Source organism: Ascaphus truei, chromosome 7 (assembly GCF_040206685.1).
Source record: "Ascaphus truei isolate aAscTru1 chromosome 7, aAscTru1.hap1, whole genome shotgun sequence".
Taxonomy (NCBI): Eukaryota; Metazoa; Chordata; class Amphibia; order Anura; family Ascaphidae; genus Ascaphus; species Ascaphus truei.
The window spans coordinates 50,758,188-50,777,561 of NC_134489.1; the positions used below are offsets into that span (position 1 = coordinate 50,758,188).

Sequence of the window (19,374 nt, forward strand, 5' to 3'; positions counted from 1 at the left end):
TTTTGGCTAGAAGCTCTCGCTATGATCCTGGGCTGCTAAATTCCGGTTCTAAAAACAGACTGCTTTCACTCTCCTTTTCAGGCGATACTATTTGCGGAAATCACTACATGCCATAATAGCAAAAGTGTCAAGAGGAAGTTATTTTTACCTCAAGACGATATGTCGAGGAGCTTTAAAAAAAAAAAAAAAAAAAAAGTCCTTGTTTGGATAGATGCTCCTTTCAGGACTCCAGACAGAACATTTCACAGGCGTAGTTTTTAGTCCGATTGATCATGTTATTACTGGGGGAAGGAACAGCCCGGCTCGAGCTGATACTTTCCGAAGAATTCCACTTTCTGAAAATTGGCATGTCCTGTCCCCGAAATCTCCTCCAGGAGGAAGGCTAACGCTCTTCAGGGATCAGTAGGCAATTATCACAATGGGTACATGGGTATTGTAGATGGTCAAAAACAGCTCAACAAGGTCACTCAAAAGAACAGTTCTCTCATTTCAACATTGCTAAAATGGCAGGACAAGGGGCTAGCTTTGGTAGAAGCAGTTCACAACATGTGCCAGCAATGAGTTATTCAGATTATCTTTCTGTTCCAGAGGAACAATCTATTCCAATCTTTTTATAGTCCAAGGTTCAGCTTTCACCCTGGGTCAATTTAAAATTCGTAACCCTGTTTTGTTTTTTTGTTTTTAAAGCTTAGCCCCTTCAAAAAATGGAATCCCTAAGGTCCATGCTCATTATTCAACCCGGAGAAGTCCTAGCATTGATAGATTTAAGGAACGCATATCACTATAAGAATGTCCCATAAAAGATACTTTAGGTTGTGTGATGAAGGCTCATTACCAGTTTTTGCACTTCCCTTCGGACTAGCCACAACTCCAAGAAACATTCACTAAAGTTGTAGGGTTGGGCAGTAAACAGATTAGATATATCTGAACGACAGAATCTCCCGGTGTGTTGATACGGGAGATTAGCGGTGATTGCAATATTTCAGGGATGCTGGCTCCTATGTGCAGCAGCTGTGTCATCTCTGCCTCAGTCCTCCTCCCTGCTTCTGAATGCTGACTCAGAGGGAGGTGGAGGAGTTTCTGGCAGTGAGAGAGGTAGCTCAGGGAAGCAGGGAAAATACAAATGTTTATATTTCTCTCTAGCATTTATTTTACTGAAAATCATTAGAATACAGATTAGAATACGAAGGGAATTAACATAAGGTATGTACAATGAGGTATGTATTAATAGTAGAGTACCTGCCCTCTAGAGTTTACCATATGGTATACTGCTATCTGACATCTGACCATAAAACAATGCTAAGAGTTTCACTATTGGCTAGGCATGTGGTGGGGGAAAAAAAAAAAGGAGGAGAGGAGACTTGAATAATAGCGCCTGGGCAGATAGACCTTAACTGAATAGGTCTGTATCAAAGCCAAACCCATTCTGATGATTGTCCGTCTGGTTCAGCTAAACTGCAGATTAATTTCTTTGAAGACTTGTGGTACTGTAAGCTGACAGCAGAGTCATATGTTTAGGAGACAAGACAGAAAATGCCACACTAGTGCATTACCTCTGATAATATATATGTGATCAAATCTGAAAGTTCCAGTGATTGACTTTGTGAGATGGTTAAAAAAATAAATGTAATATTCCCAATAAAACAGATCGCAACTGCAATCTTTATGAAATTGGTGAAGGTGTGCCATATTGAAATTGGCAGCAGGCGTCCCGGATCAGCTGTGCGGCTCAGACTCCACAAACTCGTCGCCGTCTGACCTCGCTCAATAACGCCACTGCTCCCAGCTGTTCTTCAGCTACGGGGTCCTCACGAGTTCACCTAGATTAACCCTACGCGTTTCAAGACTTCAAAGCATCTCTTCCTCAGGAGTTCTGAGAGTCATTTAAGACAATGCCACAGCAGTGGATTACTTGACCAAACAGGGAGGCAGAAGAAATTCAGAGACATGGAAAGAAGTTTCAAGGATCCTGTCTTGAGCAGAAATTGATGTTCCTCACATAAAAGCTCTGCATAGATCAGGGAAACCAAATATTTCTGCAGATATAAGTAATCACAACATCCAACCAACAGAGTGGTCTCTAAAGCCAAAGGTGTTCATGTGACTTCCAGTTGGGGGACACCCACAATATAGACCGTGGCAAAACTTCAGGTCTTTCGCGATCAAAAAGTGACCTTTACGGAAGCAATGTTGATTATGTGGAACTTCCCACTAGCATACATTTTCCCTCCTATGCCCATAGTTCAGAGACGTCAGACAAAAATCAGTAGAAAGTAGAAGCCATCATTATAGTCCCATTCTGGCCAAAGGGCCATGTTTTTAGATTTTCTAAAGATGTCCATAGAAGTTCCCTTGAAATTACCTCTGACAATATAGGCAATGAGGCTCTTATAATAAAGGCCAAGCCCAACCATTGCCCCAACATCTGGATGGATATACAGGGTTGTCCTGTATACATCCTAGTGTGGCTTATCTGGCTAAATATATTATGTGAATGTATGTGTGCAAACCTTTATTTCCTGTAGAATGTATTTGCATTTGTAATGGTGTTTCTTTGTTCCCTGGGCATGTTAGGCTGGTAATACACTAACCCAGCCTACACCCCCATAGATAAGCGTTTACCTGGTTGCACGAGGGGGTTGAGGACAAAGGAGAGTGGGGATGGGCCAGCCTTCTATCTAGGAGCCATTATCTGCCCCGACAGAGGCGCCTATCTTATGAAAAGATAAGTCAGCATTGATAACATGGGCAGGTAGGCGCTGTTCTCATTGGATGGTTTGTAATGCCCGCCCTCCTTGCCTCAGCCTCGTAACACCCACAGCACAGATTGGCCAACACAGGTGAGCCCTGGCACGGTGATTGGCCCAACACAGTATCGGCGCTCCGATTGGAAATCATGGAGACCGCAGCGGCAACCAATGGAGGCAGAGAATCTAGAAAAGGTGCGACTGATCTCAGCTCCATAGACCTTGCTCAGGCTAGTATGGAGATGGACCAAGCGGTGTACTCTGAAATGTCACTAGAGACACCCGTAACAGAGGTTGCCTACTATTCTGAGCGGGAGATTTAAAGTTGCTTGCCTATGACTTGCATCTAGCGCTGTCTGCAGTTCCCCATCTCCCCAAGAGTAGGAACTGAGCCAGGTAAGCCATTCCAGTGGTGCCTTGGCGTCTCACAAGGCTTAGATCAGACAAAAAGCAAAAATCTCCTCATAGTAGACTTTTTGCACACTGGATATGACAAGGCCTTAGGTCTTATTTCTCTTAAATTACAAGTTACAGCCTCAGGAGCTTTTCTTCTATACCGCCTTGGATAAGAAGTTCTTCAAATTCTCAAGATAGACAGTTGACTCCGTCCGTTAGTGCCTGTTCTGGCAGCATTATCTTCCGTGCCTTTTGAACTATTATTCCATCATTTAGTTAATGGCTTGCCCTCAAGGTAATTCCTTGCAGCTACTTTGGCCAGAATTGGGGAATTGCAGGCCTCATCTTGTAAAGCAGCTTATTTCAGGGTTAACCAGGATCAGATAATTATGTGGCCTATACATCAATTAAGCAAAAGTTTTCTGCCTTCCATATGAAGCAGGACGTACTGTAGTTATCCCTTCAAATCCAAAAGGGGGAAGACATACATACATACTTTTTTTTTTTTTAAAGCGAGCATATGCATTGCTAAGGTGTGGTTAGAAACTTAGGAAACAGATAGGAAAAAGCAGGCACCAGCAAAGCAGGGAAAAAAAAAAAACATCCAAAGAGCGTGTGCCCATTAAAAAAATGATTTAATGGATTGCAGCAAGGGTTACAACAACATTATGGGGTACAGGGCCTGTGGGAGATCCTAGTCCACTAGTCGGTTTATCTTGGAGCTGTGAGTGTTATGCCTGGGATTTAAATCATGTCCAACCACTGGGGAGTATACATGTGCAGGATTCTACAATCAAGTTTATTTTGAACCTATGGGTCGTCTATTGGAGCACAACACACCTACTACATTTTGTGGTTAGAAACTTATACTTACGTCGATTAATCTTAAGATTTACAGGATGTCAGACCGGTTGTTTGTACTGTTCTCTGGTAAAAGAAGAGACTGCCCCACCGCTCTCATTCATCACTAGATAGATTAAGCCATATATCCAGAAAGCCTATAAGCTTAGTCACCTGGATTGTCCATCAATAACCAAGGCCCATTCTACTGTAGCCATAGATAGTTCATGGGCCAATAAGGCCCTTGCCTCATCTGAAGACATGTGAAGCTGCTACAGTACATAGTCTTCACAGAATACGTTCATGAGGCATTATACAGTTAGATGTCTCAGCCTCTGAAGAGGCTAGGTTTGGAAGAAAGGTTTTGCTAGCCATCATTCCACTCTTCCAACCCTTAATTGGGCTGCTTTGGTACATCCCCATCGTGTGTAGTGTCATGAAGGACGATGAAGAAAGATATATATTTCTCAGTTATCTTTCCAAGTCCCTCCATGACAGTTTTTCCTATCCTGAAGTTATAGTTTGGGAAGAGGGTATTTGGGCTCTATAATGTAATAGTTTCAGAAAGTCTTGCAGCTTGGCTAAATGAAAGACTTGCGATCAGGTGGAAGAAGCCCTTTTCAGCTGCTTTGTCAAAGGTGGTCCTACCTACCATCGTGTGTACAGTCATGGAAGGACTCTGAGAAAGAACAATAAAGAATGTATACATCTCAAAGTACGCAAAAAAAAAAAAACAAGCAACACATTTCACTCAAATTTTGACCTTGAAAAAATATAAAATAATACTCTTCAAAATATTCACAAGTTTAAAAAAAAAAACAAAACAAAAAAATAAAAACATTAAGCACATTTCTACAAAACACTAGGATGGGATCGAGTTTTCTTTTTAGAATCAAATACACGAGTAAAGTGCACACCCTTATTGCTTTGAACGCTTTCAGCAAGTCTACCAGCAATCATTTACAAAACAATGTGTTACTAGCCACTCTGGCAACATTACACAAAACATAAACCTACTTTCAAATTAACAAATAACTGGAGAGATATCGACTTTGTCCTACATGGGATCGCAAATTTAATCAATGATTGTGCAGGAAAGTTTAGGAAACCTAGGTCAGGTGATTAATAGGTAGCAATCACATGACCCCCAACCCATAATTAATGCATTTATTTTCAAACATGTTGAGCCACCCATTCCCTAGAACTTTTTTTTGCTTATAACCATCACAAGGTTGTTTTTCTAGTTGTATAATATCGGTCATATTCATTGCTTTCAACAATGACCCAGTTGTTCTGCATCAGCTTGCACAGTCATGTACTAACTCATCCAAGGAGGCCATCTATATAAGGAAAGGCAGATAAACATGCTTTCTTTTAAACAGATTCTGCTAGAGGAAGTGAAAGACTTCAGTTGAATTTTTAAAAAAAATGAAATTCTTCCACAAGAAGTCCTGAGCTTCACATCACCTCAAATATACTAACAAAGTTGATATTGTGACAATAGTTTAAGGAAGCCATGCACGTTTGTAGTATAAAACCCAATTATAAACTAAACTGTTAGAAATTACAGCCATTTTTTAAATCCCTGCTCTGATTGAATAATGAAGACAACAAAAGAGAAGCGCAAGAAAAACCAAGTCAAATCTCTAACAACAACTTGATGGTAAATTATAATAAGTCAAACAAATAAGATGTCACAACGCTCACCAAATGAATCAATATTGGATATTTGAGGTTGCCTATGTTGCCAAGATTGGCAACTGGTGCTACCTATGTGCTGAGATAATAATGGTTTATCAAAAAGGACAGCAGTTGAAAGAATAACTGTTATCCCAAAAAGAAGCACATTTGAGTGGTGCACTCTCAGGCGGTTAAAACTTAACTTTTATTTCTGCAAATATATAATATATATGTACACTAATAAATTTAACATGAATGTGTGTTTAAAAATAAACAAATAAAATGACAGGGTGTGAAGTATAATTATTTCTGCTGTGGTAGCGTTATGTGTTAAAGTGAGATCGTATAATATTGGAGGGTGATCCAATGGTAGTGTGCTGTAGTGCAAGATGTATATACAAAATGGAGACAGAGTCTATATACTAGATATGAAAGTCACTTGGAGCGTGACGCGACTCTAACATCACTGCCAATTATTACTCCTTAGCCAATTATTTTAAGCTAATCTCCACAATGTCATAGCCTGCATATTTATGTTGGTAATAATATGTATAAATATTGCAGGTTTGTCTATTGGTGATGGATGTGCAGTATAATCTATGGCTTGGTGGAATATATTCTCATAAAGAGGTCTCTATGACTATAAGAATGTACAAGTTGGAGACACAACTGTGTTATGAAAGAGGAATCTACCTCAATGCCCAGTGCCCCAATGTCAGAGTTTCACAACTATTTGGAACCGCTTACCCTCTGGTTACCTGAGGGATGTAGGGGATTGCGCCACCTTTGATTTAACACTGCCTATAAATGCAAGTGCTGCACTTTTTATATTTTACCTATAAAGTTATTAGAGATTGAATTGGTTTTTCCTCACGCTTCTCTTGTTTTCATGTGTCTAATTGGCCCCGGTGGATCACAGGAGAGAGTGGGAGCAGCAGGAATTATCTACCTTGGATAAACAGGGGATTCCCTATCAGCACGGTCTCAACTGTACTTCTGATTGGATAATGCCCGGAATGTTGACAAATCAGTAATGGCCCAGAATTTGACACCTTGCCAAGTTTTTCAACCAACCAGCTTGAGTTGAGTTATCATACACACAGAGTGAGAGCAGTCCTCAAACAGAGCAGGTGATTGGACAGGAGGGCTCAGCACAGGAGAACACGGAGGAGAAATGTGTGAGCGTACATGGGCTGCATTGAGCGCGTGGGTCTTGTGGGTGTGTGAATGCGTATGGGGATGGGTGGCATTGTGCAAGCACACGGGCTGCAGTGTGCGTACATGTATATAGAGGGGGCTGTAGTGTGTGTGCACAATTTCATTTTAATAAACAAGTACAGTAAAAGCACAAGAAAATTTAGAATATCATGTTGATAAAAATCAATATAAAACTGTACAAATGTGTATCCTCTTTAATGAGATTTAAAACAAGCCTACATTTATCTTATAATAGCAATAATCCCCTCAGGTCAAAAATGCCCTGGTTGGGTTAAAGTCCCTAGACCACGTTGGTCTTAAACTCTACCAACCAGAGCATTATGTAAGTAATAATCACCTCAGAACAGGGCATTACTGGCCAATAATGCCCTGGCTGGAAGAGTGTTGAAGGCCCGAGGCAAAGTCGACATATAGGCTAAATGTAGGTTAGGCCGTGCGTATAGTGCCCGCGACGGGCAACGCCGCCCAAAAACAAATACATTGCCGCCGCCGCGTGCGCTTATAGTAAGCGGGACGGCGGCAATGTGACGGAGCGACGTCGCGTCGCGGACTTTGGAAGCCGGGAAAATATGATTTTTCAAGGGCTGTCGCCTCATGAGAGAGCCCTTGAACAAATCAAATGCCCGGAAGCCTGCGACACCGCCGCAAAGCAAAATATAGATTTCGCTAGCGGCGATGTCAACCGTCCCCGAGCATGGGCACTATACGCGCGGCCTTATTCTTTATTTTTTACATTTTACATTAAAAAAATAGACACTTTTGTAGTCTCGTTGATTTTTATCAGCATGATAGTCTACATTATTTTGCTTTTACTGCAAGTTTATTAAAAGAAAATTGTACATACACACTGCACCCCCCCCCCCCACTATACACACAAAAACACTCTGCAGCCCCCCCTATATACACAAACTCTGCAGGCCCCCTCTACACCCAAAACACACTGCAGCCCTTCTCCACCCTCTACATGATGCACAAAACACAAACACCACGCACGCATCCCCCTCTACACCAAACACACTGCAGCCCCCTGTAAACCCACAAAACTGCAGACACACACACCAAAGCACACTGCAGCCCTCCTCCACCCACAAAACACTCACTGAAGACAGACACACTGCAGCCCCCTCTACATCCACAAAACACACACCAGCAGCCCCCCTCTCCACCCACTGCAGCCTCCCTGTAAACACACACACACACCACTCTGCATCCCTCCTGCACCCACAAAACACTCACTGAAGATACACACTGCAGCTCCCCCCTCTACACACCAACAAAACAGATTCTGCTGCCCCCTCTACACCCACAAAATTACACACACACCAACAGAAAATAGACACCAATAAAACACTCTGCTGGCCCCCTTTACACCCACAAAACACACACCTTTCCCCTCACACGCCTGTGTGGAGCTCTTGCAGACAGGATGGGGAAGAGTCAGTGCCTTGCTGGTGCCTCTTGTTCAATCACCTCCCCTGTCTAAGGCTGTGGCCCCGCTGGCGCTAACCGCGCTCATGCTTGAGAGCGGTGACGTCACCTGCTCTCCAAGCATGAGCGCCGGGTGTCCTCGCTATTTCGGAAGCGCGCGGGGGGGGGATATTGCGGGCAAATTGAGCGCGTTCAAAAGTTACATTTTTTTGTTTACCCAAGCGCCAAGCGTGGGTGAGCGTTTGCGCGCGCGCACACAGCGTGAGCGTGACGATCCACATTGACTACGGTAAGCGTGCAAAGCGCACTCAGCAGGGACTCAGCTTTAGGCTTTGGTCCCGCTGCGTCCGGCGGCGCGCGCGACCGCATTCCACCAGCAGGGGTATCCTTTCCTAGTAGGGGGGGGGTGAGGGGGGCGGAGTAAGGGAGGGGGAGGGGAGTAGCAGGTCCCTCTGCTCAAACCACGCCCCCCCCTCACTCCCGGCTCCCTACAGACCGCAGACCTACAGGTCTGTGCCTGTCAGCGTGCCACCTGTCTGCAGTGCGGGCGCGCTGACTGAGGGAGTGGGGCCTTAGCGCTGATCTCACGCTTTGTGAATGAGAACTGAAAGCAGATTGGCTGAAAAACTTGGCAGGGTACCAAAAATTCAGGGCCATTACTGATTGGATAATGCCCGGAATTGTAACCAGAGAGCAGGGATTTCAATAATGGCTGGAATTTAACAGCTTTAGCCTATAATTGTAGTAATGCCCTGTTCTTGGGGAATGCTGTACACTGTACTGGATTTACTCACCTCCTTTGACAGACTAAACTTTCCTAAAGGTGAAAAAGTTCAGATTGCAAGGCCTAACCTTGCTGAACATACCTTTACAGTGTGGGCTTGCTGCAGCGATACATTGTATCACTGAACATTTGATAATAAAAATATTGCTATAGTACAAGAGTAACAATGTACAAAAACAACTGCATATAACCAGAAAAATATACACACACACACTAACATGGACATTGCAAAACAGGGTTGAGACTTATTTACATATCAACATTCCAGTCCACAAGTAGACAGGTGTGTGAGATATATATATATATATATATATATATTATTATTATTATTAATAAACAGTGATACATGCTTTTATGCATGCTTTTATGTAGGTCACCCACAAATTAAATAGAAAATAAAATATACTACACGCGTACCATATCATCATTTCATTAATATGGTGTTGGCACGTACCCTCTTGTTAAGCGAATTATGTCTCCTGGTTGTATAAGGCTTCCAATCTCATCCCACACTGAGATTGTGATGCTGCCAGTTTTATCTGCCACTTTGCACGACCTCACTTCATGCCCATCTTTCGTTTTTGTTACTCTACCTGTATGGAAATTAAGATCAAAAAGAGAAACTACAATTCAGTAATCAGGTTGGAGACTGTAATTAGAATTTGTATCACAGGAATCTGATAATCAAGTCTATTCATCAAGCCATGATAACTTTAAAATAGGAGGAAGGAATATGATGGCCAAAGGACTGCACGGCAATGGCCCAGAAATGATCACGTGTCTAAAATAGAAAGCTCCGACACTTGCTGCTTCAGTTTGCCACAGTGGTGCCCAGGGCACATGGTGCATAACGAACTTACCTATCTCCAGGACAATAAAGATGACATTTAAATTTTTCTGCCCGGTCTTAATGTCTTTAATAGATACGTGTGACTCGTTTGGCACACTCATGATGATGCTTGAACACCACAACGCATTACTTTTTCAAGGCGATTTTAAGGTGGCGTGAGCGAGCAAAAAAAAACAAAAAAGTGTTTGATCTGAAAAACTAGATCAGGGTGTGCTAAATACCTAGGGGCAGGCACTTCTCAGTTCAACTGCTTTTGCATTACAAAGGGAAAGTTAAATTAAAAAGAATATGCAGGAAAGCCAGGGGAAAATTAGATCTCTGGTTTCTTAAGCAGATCCGATAACCACAACACTGCCACCAGTGGTGACATGAAATTAATGCTGCGTCTTAATTAAGGCTGAATCATTCTGGTTTAAGTGTGCGGATCAAGAGCTTTGATTTCGACTTTCACTATAGATTACAAACAGCTCGTAATTGTATTTGTGCCCCTTTAAAACGCTTTTTGTTCACCGCACTGAAAAAGGGTACAGCTAGCACAGACACTGCTTTCTCTACTGCCCGTCTCCTCACACAATGTCAGCAAACATGTGCTGCGCAGACTTCATATATAGAGGCGGACCGTCCCACTGGTGCAGTACTGCGAGGGGAGCGCCCCGGTTGAAAAACTCTCAATTACGCCCCGATTCCCTGCCAGCAACCCGGTTTAAAAGCGCTCCCTGGTTGTTTCCCCAACACCCCAGCCGCGTGCTGGTCTCTGCCGTGGAATGATACACCAAGTTCGGAAAAAGAACGCGAGTGAGCGTTGACTATGGGAATGGAACCATCGGTGGAATCTGCCAGTTCTTTTCCGACGAGTGTACAGAAAAGCTAGCCGCTGATAGGCTAGTCCTCAACAAGGGGGCGTTGTGAATTTTCTTTTGTTCTCTGAGTCTTGTCACGTAATTGGCATACCAGTTCAGAGCCGCAGCGGTGTACGGGTGGGGTGGTTATTTTCTCCTTTGTGTTATTTGTATTTATATATTTCAGTTATTAAAATATTTATAGAAACGCAACAGTATGTTTTATGCTGATAGGCAGCTTCATGCTCGTTATATCTGTTTTAACCCCTTTGACATTGGGGTGGACTAGTAATGCGTCGCTGGGCCAACTGCGGGTGTATAGGAGTGGTTAGTAACTGTATACATAGTGCCATGTAGTCAGTTAAGTGCCATTAAAAGGTAGTGGTACTGGGCTTCAATACAGAACAGTATGATATTGTTCAGCTATTTATAGCAATATGTAGACGAAGCATCACTATTTTTTGTGCATTTCAATATTATTTATATAGTGCCTGTCAAATGTACACAGAGCTTTACAGAGATACTATACAAGACATAATAGAGGAAAGGATAATACAAATAAGTGAATAATACATCAAATGTATCATTCGAGGTAAGTGTCCCGCCCCCGAAGTGTTTACAATCTAACTAGTGCATGGGGAAACAAACACAGAAGAAGAATAGGGCAGATACGTTCCATATACACAAAAGGGCGCTACGCTTTATCATTCTTTTACTCATTCATATGGGAGGCAAGTATTCATTCATTAGTATTGCCATTCATATAAATGGGAGTAAAGTCGTGAAGCTTTGTACCCTTTTTTGGATTTGGGCTTAAGAGAGTAAGGCTAAGGCCCCCTCCCTCCGTCAGCGCGCCCGCACTGCAGACAGGCGGGCCGCTGACAGACACAGACTGCGATATGCGGTCTGTAGGGAGCCGGAGCGGGAGGTGGGCGGGAGTGGAAAGCTTGAGCGGGAGGGGGTGTGTGGCTTGAGCGGAGGGACCCGCTACTCTCCCCCCCTCCCTCCACGGGCTCGGGCTGGCACTCACACACACGCAGACACACACACACAGAGGCAGGCACTCACGGACTCAGGCACACACATACACAAACACAGACAGGCACTCAGACACACACATACACACACACAGACAGGCACACACATACACAAACACAGACAGGCACTCACGCTGCTTTCACTCCACACTCCTCCCCGCTCCCCGAAGCCTCTCCTCCTCCCGAAGCCTCCCCTCCTCATTGGCTCACAGCCACACCACGTGACGCGTCAACGCTATGGATCACCATTCTCTTGTATCCCGTAGCGGCTGACGCGTCACAGCGTGTAGCGAGCTGTGCAGCCAGGGGGGACCGGGACCGGCTCGGGAGGATTCCCCTGCTGGTGGGGAAAGCCCGTGTGGCCGCCCGCACCGCCGGGCGCACCGGGTCCCAGGCCTAAGGCCGCGGATATAGTAGGCGCGCAACGGCTGAATCTGGTTATAAGTTGCCATCATGAGTTTATTTAACGATGCTATGAGTATACTTCCTTGTATAGGTCATTTTTCAGAACGGGGCAGAAAAACATGACAGATTGTGAGGGAAAGAGTTCCAGGGTGTTGAAAAATAGAGATTGCAGGCGGCACAGGGCAGTAGAGCCACATGAGACAGTGAGCACATGAGACAGTGAGGAGACAGTCTTGAGAAGAGCATAGGAGACAAACAAGTAGATATGAGAGCAGAGATACAAGCTGTTATTCCCAGATTTCACCTACCTTTTTTAAAAATAAAGGATTCAAAATGGGTTCTGAGTTAAACTGTGCTATTTTTAGCTCCAACAATCTCCTGGTTCCCTGTGAAACCACACAAGATTTATCATCCATATTGAACCTCCTGAAAGGAGAGGTCCCCCAGAGCTAAAAATAGGGCAGCTGTGATTGCTGCTTTAAACTGCGATAGTGCCGATCAGGGCACTATCTCACAGAAACTCCCATTAACTTCAATGGATTTTTTTTGCCATAGTGCCCTGGTCAGTACTCCCATATTAATGAACAACTCGTATAAGGAGAACATAGGTGTGTAGAGCCTTTGGAAAGAGGAGGAGGTGTGGGTGATACAGAATTAATGGGAAGTCAGCCAAGGGATCTGAGGAGGAGAGAGGCAGAGACAGACCTTTCATTATTGCAATGCAATTCTAAAAATAGTTTTTGTGTGAATGATGTGCTTGTTTTCTCTTTACATCTGCTCTGCCACAGAAACACAGAGTATTAAAAGCCACTCGAGTGTAGAATATTACTTTGCAGAAACTTGACCAATAGTACTTATATTACAGACTGTGATTTGCTATTCTAGATCAAATTTATGAAGTTTTACAGTATACACATACTTCTATCATCTTTAACAGATATAGAAATCACGACATTAGTAAGTAATTAATGAGTGGTCACCATTCCTTTTATTCTATACCAACACACTTCAGACCTCAGAAAGTCCTTATAAGAGAACAAACATCCACATTTGTTATTAAAAACAACTATATTCTGCAAAAGATATATCTGTATGTGTAGGAACTATTGTCGATACAATTTAGATCTGCTGCAGGCTTTTATGGCAGGGCAAGGGTTTAAAAAAAATAAGACTTATTGCAAGTGATTTATTAGAGCAGTGATTCCTAACGGGGTTCGCCAAGAAAAAGTAAGGGCGGATCTCAGGCAGGATAGTGGGTACCATCCCATGTGGGGACTGCAGATTTAGTTAGGACCTAAACTGAACTTTAGCGTGGTTAGTATAGCTGTCAATTACAACAGGAGCTTCCAAAGTTGCTCCCGCAGTAATTGACAGCTATACCGCTTATGCTTTCTGCACACACTGAGGTGTAGTTTGGGGCCTTTTTAGGCATGTGTTCTCCCCTGAAGCTCAGGACACTATAATGCCTGGGATTGGTCAACCGGTTTTGTTATCAATAGTCTGATGAGTAAGACAAAAGATTCCTTGATTCTGAGTTTGCGGAACAAATATTTTCTAGCAGGGTGTGACAATGTAAAAAAAAGTCTGGGAACCATTGTATTAGAAGCTCTGCTTGTATTGGAAGAGAAATAACACTGATTAGTTGATACATTTGTCACAACAAATGTTAAGTACTCAACTTTCTCAAGGTTGATAGGTTGCCACCTGACCACCATTTTGGAGTACAGTACTACTCTTTTTGCATCATTTCACCATTGAGTTTCAGCACCCGCAAGTATCTTGCATTTTTTAGTGCATTATATTTCTATAGATTTGATTGTTTTTTTAAGCCTATTGACGTAATGACCATTTAAAAAAAAAAATAAAGCAAGACACTGCCATGTTGCCACTTTGATTATGTTATTTATGGTACAGGAAGTTCCAGATATTATAGACATCAATGTAATTTCATATAACTCTCCATAGATGGCAGGAAGACACAATGTAATCAATTTATGTAGAAAACTAGATATTTCTAACACGGAATACACCACAGATAAAGAAAATCAGTCTTTATAAAAAATGCATATCAAAATGACACTTGTTAACAAATGTCCCCTATCAAAGGCAGGGTCATATGCAGTATGACATTACAAGAAGTGACAGTTGAACAGCAGAGGGATGCAGAAAATTGAACATGGCAGCACACTGTAGAAAAAAAACAAAGTCCATTACTTCATATGATTTATCTTAATTATTTTATTGATATGAAGACTTTTCTTGATATACTATACACACAGTTATCACGCTAGAGTAAAACACATAGATTACAGTTTTGCTTAATTGGGTGGTAGCCGTCCTCTAAAACAACAAATGTTTTCCATTCCACACATCCCTGAACTGGGGCAGCTCTAAAGCTAATTTCCCATTGCTTTTTAGCATTAAAACTGATTGCCAGAACTTCCAGGAGGTGGCTGGTTAAGATGGCCACTAAACACTCTTCCTCCTGAACAGATTTATTCATTCCTTTCTCAATCCGTGGCAGGGCTTTGGGAGCGTGGTGTAAGGGCGCCGCGTCTCCTACCCGCCGCAGCGTCCCGTCCCTTGGCTCCGACGCCCGCCTCCTCTACTGCCGGGGCGCGCAGGATCCAGCCCCGCATCACCTCCGCCACCTGCTGGACGTGCGCACCGCCGGGGCAGACACCTGCGCACGCCGATGTCTCTCTACTGCCTTCGCGGCGTGAATCCGCTCCTTCCTCCATGGGTGTCGCACGCACGCACGCGCGCATGTATGTCCATCTCCATTGCTTCTAATGATTTTGATCCTCCCACAACTTACCTACTCCTGACACACGGGAAGCCTTTCATTTGAATGCAGCATTGATTGACATTGTTCTTAGCTGCGGTACTCTTGGTGCCCCGTGTGTGGTTTAAACCAGCGTTTCCCAAATGGTGGGTCGCGACCCGGCACCGGGCCACGGCACCAAAATTGCCGGGTCGCAGCGAGGCTGGCCGCGCGGTGTCTCCCGTCCCCCCAGCTCAAGTTTAAAAAAAATGCCGGCGATTCCCCCAGCGGTCCCACGCGCTTGCGCAGGGCAAGCAGGGCCCGCTCCCTTCCTCCCCCCCCCCGCTCCCAACGTGGGACAGAGGAGGAATTACCAGCTCCTCTGCGGCCCGCACGTTACGTGGGACGGAGGGGGAAGCTCCTACTGCGGCCTGCTTCCCCCCGCGGCCAGCTTCCCGAGCTCACCTCCTGTGACACCCCCTCCCGAGCCCACCTCCCATGCCCCCAAGCCCACCTCCCGTCCGGGGACAGGGGATATCGGGGGCAGCAGGGGAAAGCGTCCGGCGGCAAGGTAAGTCACCCGACCCAAGTGTCCCTGGCCCCCTCCCTCCCACCCACCCACCCAAGTGTCCCTGGCCCCCCTCCCTCCCACCCAAGTGTCCCTGGCCCCCCTCCCTCCCACCCAAGTGTCCCTGGCCCCCTTCCACACACCCACCCACCAAAGTGTCCCTGGCCCCCTTCCACACACCCACACACCCACCCAAGTGTCCCTGGCCCCCTTCCACACACCCACCCAAGTGTCCCTGGCCCCTTTCCACACACCCACCCAAGTGTCCCTGGCCCCCTCCCACACACCCACCCAAGTGTCCCTAGCCCCCTTCCACACACCCACCCAAGTGTCCCTGGCCCCCTTCCACACACCCACCCAAGTGTCCCTGGCCCCCTTCCACACACCCACCCAAGTGTCCCTGGCCCCCTCCCACACACCCACCCACCCAAGTGTCCCTGGCCCCCCTCCCACCCAAGTGTCCCTGGCCCCCCTCCCACCCATCCACCCACCCAAGTGTCCCTGGCCCCCCTCCCACCCAAGTGTCCCTGGCCCCCCTCCCACCCATGTGTCCCTGGCCCCCCCTCCCCTCCCACCCAAGTGTCCCTGCCCCCCCTCCCCTCCCACCCAAGTGTCCCTGCCCCCCCCTCCAGTCACTCACATCCGTCGTTGCCTGTAATTCACTGTGTCTGTGTGCGTATAGGGGACAGCGAGTGTATCTGTATCAGTGTGTGTGTGTATCAGTGTCTGTGTGTGTATCAGTCTGTGTGTGTATATCAGTATCAGTGTATGTGTGTGTGTATCAGTGTCTGTGTGTCTGTGTGTAGCAGTGTCTGTGTGTGTGTGTTAGTGGCTGCGTGTGTGTGTGTGTATCAGTGGCTTTGTATGTGTGTGTATCAGTGTGTGTGTGTATCAGTGGCTGTGTGTGTGTGTGTGTGTGTGTGTGTGTGTGTGTGTGTGTGTGTGTGTATGTGTGTGTGTGTATCAGTGGCTGTGTGTGTGTGTGTGTGTGTCAGTGGCTGAGTGTGTCAGTGGCTGTATGTGTGTGTGTGTGTGTGTGTGTGTGTATCAGTGGCTGTGTGTGTGTGTGTCAGTGGCTGTGTGTGTGTGTGTGTGTGTGTGTGTATCAGTGGCTGTGTGTGTGTGTGTGTGTATCAGTGGCTGTGTGTGTGTGTATCAGAGGCTGTGTGTGTGTGTGTATCAGTGTGTGTGTCAGTGTGTGTGTGTGTATCAGTGGCTGTGTGTGTGTGTGTGTATCAGTGGCTGTGTGTGTGTGTATCAGAGGCTGTGTGTGTGTGTGTATCAGTGGCTATGTGTGTATCAGTGTGTGTGTCAGTGTGTGTGTGTGTGTATCAGTGGCTGTGTGTGTGTCAGTGGCTGCGTGTGTCAGTGGCTGCGTGTGTGTGTGTGTGTTTCAGTGGCTGTGTGTGTGTGTATCAGAGGCTGTGTGTGTATCAGTGGCTGTGTGTGTGTGTCTGCGTGTATCAGTGGCTGTGTGTGTGTGTATCAGTGGCTGTGTGTGTGTCTGTGCAGGCCCTATAGGCGATAACATTTTTAGTGGGTCACGAAAAAGAAGTTCAAAAATAACCGGGTCACGGAAAAAAAAGTTTGGGAAACCCTGTTTTAAACTATTGCTCCTATGTGTTATAATTACACAGTAGGATCTTTTTCATCATTCACCGTTTTCTATCCACTATATAGTTAGGCTTGTCCTCAAGCATATCAGCGCTGATATACCTATGATCAGCGCTGATGTAGGGGACAATGCATTGCCAGATATTAGTGTTCTACCTGTTTTTAATGTATGATTTTCACTCACCTGCTGAATAGGAGGTCCGTGTGGGTTATCGGTCTACACTTACCTCACCACATGATAGCTGCCTCCCGCCGGGCTCTGCCTCAATCAGCTGTTCTATACCGGTCGGGTAAGAAGCACGAGTCTAGTTCTCTGCAGGTTTATTGATCCTTACAGAGACCCTTAGTACTATTAGCCCATACCAATTTAAACCATATCCTATTGAGGGAATCGTATTGGACTATTAGTATCTCGGGCTGACGTGGCCCAAAGGGGTTATTTCCCTTTTAAGGATCTCTGTCCGTGAAACTTCACGGATTAGCAATTTAGGAGTGCTTCTTTTGTACACCACCCGCTAATACTTCCCTGACTAGGTGAGTGTTATGAGTCTGGGTATTTACTATACTTACCATTGCAATTACACCCACCGCATGTTACGGTATACACTCCTTTATCACTGCAGCCATTATATATTCTGCGCAGAGGATACACACGATCAGCTGCTTAGGACTCTATGGAGAATGCATGAGTACTTCCCTTATTAGTCCCGTAGGGCTATTCTAACACTGCTCAAAGTACCCTCTAAGGGTGTTTGCATTAACCCTTACATTAAGTACATACCTCAAGACCTCTACCTTATAAGGCTCTAGGGACTACAATCACAGAGTGCCTTCTCCAGCATTAGGGTAAGCAGCTTGTAGTGTGTGTATGAGATCATACAGCAGTTTTAGGTAGACACACACAGAATTTTGCTGTGTCTGGCATAGATGTTACCTGTACACCACTTATATGTCACCATAGATTCAGAGCACATACACGCTCTGAGAATATACATTTACACCAGGATTGACATTTAGTGTATGGTGGTTACATCACGGACCTACAGTATCTCCACATTAAAGGAGGCTATATACATAGCATCAGATCCAAAATATCCATAAAGGATCTCCATATGTATACACTACTTAACTACCTTTGGTTAAGTTACCAATGATCACAGTCACGTGCTGTTTGACACATTTTCTGATTTTAAAGCCCATTTTTTTATTCATTGTTTATTAATAAAGTATTTTAACTATGTCATTATACATTTAGTTTGACTGAGTGCTGATATACTAGGTTTCCTTTTCTCCTGTATACTCCTCCCACACCTGCCCTACATCCAGCCTCTGCCTACCAGCGCTCTACCTACGTCTGACCTCACTGCTGGTAGTTTCCTATTGGCTCCTCTCTGTATATAGAGCAACCAGCCCTGAGCTGGTTGCAGAGCATAGTCAGTCTTTGGTTGTGCTTGCTACAAGCCACTTCACAGTTTGTTCCTGTCTCCTTGTTATAGATCCTGCTCTGTATCCGGACTCCTGACTTCTGGCACCCTTAAACCCTGGCTCGCTTATCGGACTTCTACCTTCTCCTCTCCTCGACCTCTGGCTACTCTTGACCTCTCCAAAACTGATCCCAGGCTATCCACAACTACTCTGCTTACCGGACCCGCCCACGTGGCTGTAGGGCGGTGGTTTACCTGTATCCCCACCTCGGCCTCGCGGTCCAGTCCGGTTTGTGGTGAGCACCCGTCACATTCCCGTGACACTTGGGAAATTGGAACTGATCATTGAGAACCAAGCCGACGCGGCTTGGACCCAGGCCCCAGTTTCAGCTCCATACCTCCTGCAGGGGTAGACGTCTTGCTGCCGCGGAAAGGACAATTATCCGCTTGTGGCGAGTACTTTCCCAGTGGACGGCTCGTCCCTTCCGCACCTCACCATTGTCCCCAAACACCACACCTGGCCCCACACAAAGGCTAGCCCTCTGACTTATTATATGCTGGCCACATGACCACTGTTACTGGCCCAGGCATACAATGAGTCACACAGGAACCAAGGAAAACACAATAAACACCCCATAATACATACGTATAGGTTGCAGGAAAATACTGATATCTAACTGGGTGTCAGGGTCGCCTAGACCTCCTGCCTAACCATAGCTTCCTTGTCCACTGGGTGTGCTGCTGCCTTCTGTTGGCTCTGGGTTCCTCTGTCTGTCTGTC

General features: G+C 45.3%; 1 protein-coding gene across 1 annotated transcript in view; it reads right to left on the reverse strand.

Moving 5' to 3' along the window:
- Positions 1–10,800, reverse strand: part of NABP1 (nucleic acid binding protein 1) — a 43,758-nt gene extending 32,958 nt beyond the window's left edge. Inside the window, exons 1-2 of the mRNA XM_075608348.1 lie at positions 9,954–10,800; positions 9,548–9,686 (exon numbers count right to left, since the gene is read on the reverse strand). Coding sequence (XP_075464463.1) covers positions 9,548–9,686; positions 9,954–10,044 — 230 coding nt within the window. The 5' untranslated portion in view covers positions 10,045–10,800. The remainder of the gene's footprint in view (positions 1–9,547; positions 9,687–9,953) is intronic.
- Between the last annotated feature and the right edge of the window lie 8,574 nt (positions 10,801–19,374).